Source organism: Mandrillus leucophaeus, unplaced genomic scaffold (genome assembly GCF_000951045.1).
Source record: "Mandrillus leucophaeus isolate KB7577 unplaced genomic scaffold, Mleu.le_1.0 Scaffold265, whole genome shotgun sequence".
Lineage (NCBI taxonomy): Eukaryota > Metazoa > Chordata > Mammalia > Primates > Cercopithecidae > Mandrillus > Mandrillus leucophaeus.
The window spans coordinates 1,170,776-1,174,981 of record NW_012102754.1 but is presented as its reverse complement, the minus strand read 5'-3'; the positions used below and the strand labels follow the sequence as shown (position 1 = coordinate 1,174,981).

General features: G+C 41.4%; 1 protein-coding gene across 2 annotated transcripts in view; it reads right to left on the bottom strand.

Moving 5' to 3' along the window:
* The window catches only part of ULK4 (unc-51 like kinase 4), a 780,596-nt gene that overhangs the window by 722,424 nt on the left and 53,966 nt on the right, over positions 1–4,206 (bottom strand). For both annotated transcript variants that reach the window (XM_011984288.1, XM_011984289.1), the window contains one exon: positions 3,082–3,175. In XM_011984288.1, coding sequence (XP_011839678.1) covers positions 3,082–3,175 — 94 coding nt within the window. The remainder of the gene's footprint in view (positions 1–3,081; positions 3,176–4,206) is intronic.

Here is a 4,206-nt window from a genome sequence, read left to right as displayed (position 1 = left end):
TCAATCAATCAATCAATCAATGGAATTTCACACCTGCTAGATGTGAAATAGAATGGCTATCACAAGAAAGACAGGCAATGCAGCACCATTCACAATAGCCAATAGGTGGATGCAACCCAAGAAATCATCAATAGATGAAAAGATAACAAAGCATATTAAATACACACAAGGGAATATTATTCAGCCTTTACAAAATGAAATTCTGGCACATGCTACAACATGGATGACATTATGCTAAGTGAAATAAGCCAGGCACAAAAGTACAAATACTATATGAAACCACTTTTTGTTTTGTTTTTTTTTTGAGACTGAGTCTTGCTGTCACCAGGCTGGAGTGCAGTGGCACAATCTCAGATCACTGTAACCTCCGCCTCCTGGTTCAAGCAATTCTCCTGCCTCAGGCTCCTGAGTAGCTGGGACTACAGGCACACGCCACCATGTCCAGCTAATTTTTGTATTTTTAGCAGAGATACAGTTTCACCATGTTGGCCAGGATGGCCTCGATCTCTTGACTTTGTGATCCACCTGCCTCAGCCTCCCAAAGTGCTGGGATTACAGGCGTGAGTCACTGTGCCCAGCCTATATGAGACCACTTATGCCAGCGGTCCCCAAATTTTTTGGCATCAGGAACCAGTTTTGTGGAAGACAATTTTTCCACAGACAAGGTTGGGGGAGATGATTTTGAGATGATTCAAGTGAATTACATTTATTGTGCACTTTATTTCTATTATTATATTGTAATATATAATGAAATAATTATACAACTCACTATAATATAGAATCAGTGGGAGCCCTGAGCTTGTTTTCCCACAACTAGACAGTCCCATCTGGGGGTGATGGGAGACAGTGACAGATCATCAGGCATTAGATTCTCATAACGAGCACCCAACCTAGATCCCTCACGTGCACAGTTCACAGCAGGGTTCATGCTCCTATGAGAATCTAATGCAACCGTTCATCTGACAGGGGGCAGAGCTCAGACAATAATATAGGTGTAGATTGAGAACAGCTGTAAATACAGATGATGTGTCACTCACTTGCCCGCCACTCACTTCCTGCTCTGTGGCCTGGTTCCTAAGAGGCCACAGACTAGCAGCTGTCCATGGCCAGGGGGTTGAAGACCCCTGACTTATGCAATGGACCTAGAATAGGCACATTCATAGAGGCAGAAGGTATAATAGTGGTTACCAGGGGCTAACAGTAATGGGAAATGGGCACTTATTATTTAATGGGTACAGAGTTTCAATTTGGGATGATTAAAATTTTCTGGAGATAGATGGTAGAAATAGTTGCACAACAATATGAATGTACTTAATGCCACTTGAACTATATACTTAGAAATGATTTAAAATAGTACATTTTATGTAATGCATTTTTTACCACATTAAGACAATACCAAATGTTAGTGAGAATGTGTAAAAATTGATACCCTCATACACTGCTGGTTAGAATGTAAAATGGTGCAGATGCTTTGAAAAACAGTTTGACAATTCTTCAAAAAGTTAAGGCCAGGTGCAGTGGCTCACTCTATAACACCAGCACTTTGGGAGGCTGAGACAGGAGCATCGCTTGAGCTCAGAAGTTTGAGCTTAGGCAAAATAGAGGGACTCTGTCTTTACAAACAATTTTTTGTAAACTTAGCCAGGTGTGGTGGCATATGCCTGTAGTTCCAGGTTCTTGGCAGACTGAGGCAGGACAACCACTGGAGCCAAGGAGGTCCAGACTGCAGTGAGCTATGATTGTACCACTGTACTCCAGCCTGGGTGACAGAGGGAAACATTATCTCAAAAACAAAAAGTTAAACAAGGAGTTAACACATGACACAGCAATTCTACTCCCAAATATTCACCAACTGATGATTGGAAAAAAAAAGATGTTGTATACACAACAAATTATTTGACAATAAAAAGGAATCTAGTACTGATACATGCCACAACTTGGATGAACCTTGAACATACATGTTAAACAGACCGGGCACGGCATCTCACGCCTGTAATCCCAGCACTAGGGAAGGCCGAGGCGGGCGGATCATGAGGTCAAGAGATCAAGACCATCCTGATCAACATGGTGAAACTCCGTCTCTACTAAAAATACAAAAATTAGCTGGACATGGTGACACACACCTGTAGTCCCAGCTACTTGGTAGGCTAAGGCAGGAGAATTGCTTGAATCCGGTAGGCACAGGTTGCAGTGAGCCGAGGTTGCGCCACTGCACTCCAGCCTGGCGACAGAGCGAGACTCCATCTCAAAAAAAAAACAAAGAAGACATATGCTAAGTGGAAAAAGCTAGTAACAAAAGACCACATATTGTTGATTCCATTTATGGAAAATGCACAGAACAAGTAAAATAATAAAGACAAAACGTATAGTAGGGGTTGCCTAGTACAAGCATGGAAAAGAACTGGAGAAACATGCGGTGGCAGGGGGCAGTGACTGCTAACGGTAGTTTCTTTGTTGGGTGATGGAAGAATTCTAAAACTGTGGTGATGGTTGCACACCTCTGAAAATGTTACAGGTCCCTGAATTGTACCTTTTTTTTTTTTTTCTTTTAAAGAGGTGGGTCTCACTCTGTCACCCAGGCTGGAGTGCAGTGGCGCCATCATAGCTCACTGCAGCATCAAACTCCAGGGCTCAAGAAACCCTCCCACTTCAGCTTCCCATGTGGCTAGGGCTACAGGTGTGCACCACCAAACCCAGCTCATGTTTTTTATTTTTTGTGAGGACAGGGTCTCACTATGTTGGCCAGGTTGGTCTCAAACTCCTGACCTCAAGTGATCCTCCTGCCTCAGCCTCCCAAAGTGCAAGATTTACAATTCACACCCAGTCTGAATTGTTCACCTTAAATAGGTGAATTGTATGGTATGTCAACTGTATCTCAAGGAAAGTCCTACCAAAAAGAACTATGAAGCAACTAAATGGGATATCTCTCTCAGAGTACCTACAAGAAAAATCCATAATGATCAGGAAAGATGACCTTATTGTAAATTTTGTATTTATAAACATAATTCATTTACCAACTTACAATTATTCTTTTGAGCTTCTACATCTTATGTAGAAAGAAAATTTCCCAAGTCTGCTCACCTTGGTCAGAGAAGTCTTCTGTGGTGAACAGTGAGTCATATCCTCACCAGGACTTACTTCCACTGCAGTGCTAGTTCTGGGAGTAGGACGAGAACTGAAAAAATACATACCAGTTAACATTATTCAGATTCCAGAAAGTTTATTCTGTTTACTGTTTTCTGGAAGAAAACATGTCTCATGAAAAATGGTAGAGTATGATGATTCCATATGCTCTCACTAAAAAAGTCTAGATCTAATTTGTGTTTATATAATTTTTATAACTGCTATTAATTTCCTGGCTAATGTATTATTTCTTTTATTTATACTTTCCATGCCATACACAGTATCTTCTTTTTTAACTAGAAACCTTCAAGCATTAATTTTTATAAATGTCTTCCGGTATTGGCAGGATTAACATAAATAAAATAGATCAGATATTCTACAAAGAATGAAAAATATTTGTAGCTGTATATCAGAAAATACTTGAAAAGGAAATTGCCCTGGCAATTTAAAATAAGTAACAAGGAAGTTACAATTCTTATCTATTTGTAATGATTCCTCCTACACGTATAAATGCCTGCCATACTGTATAGGCCACTGTACTTTTCCTGGATCCACGGTTTTGAGCTTTACACTTTTTTTTTTTTTTTTTTTTGAGATGGAGTCTTGCTCTGTTGCCCAGGCTGGAGTGCAGTGGCACAATCTCGGCTCACTGCAACCTCCACCTCCCGGGTACAAGCGATTCTCGTGCCTTAGCCTCCCAAGTAGCTGGGATTACAGGCGCCCGCCACTGCACCTGGCTAATCTTTGTATTTTTAGTAGAGACAGGGTTTCACCATCTTGGCCAGGCTGGTCTAGAACTCCTTACCTCACGATCCACCTGCCTCAGCCTCCCAAAATGCAGGGATTACAGGCATGAGCCACTGCACCCGGCCTGAGCTTCTCACGTTTTAAGAAATCTTTCCCATCAGATCATTAATATTTTTTAATTATTTCCTTCAGGGTCAAGTGCGGTGGCTCACTCCCATAATCCCAGCACTTTGGGAGGCTGAGGCACTCAGATCACTTGAGGTCAGGAGTTTGAGACCAGTCTGGCCAATATGGCAAAACCCTGTTTCTACTAAAAATACAAAAATTAGCCAGACA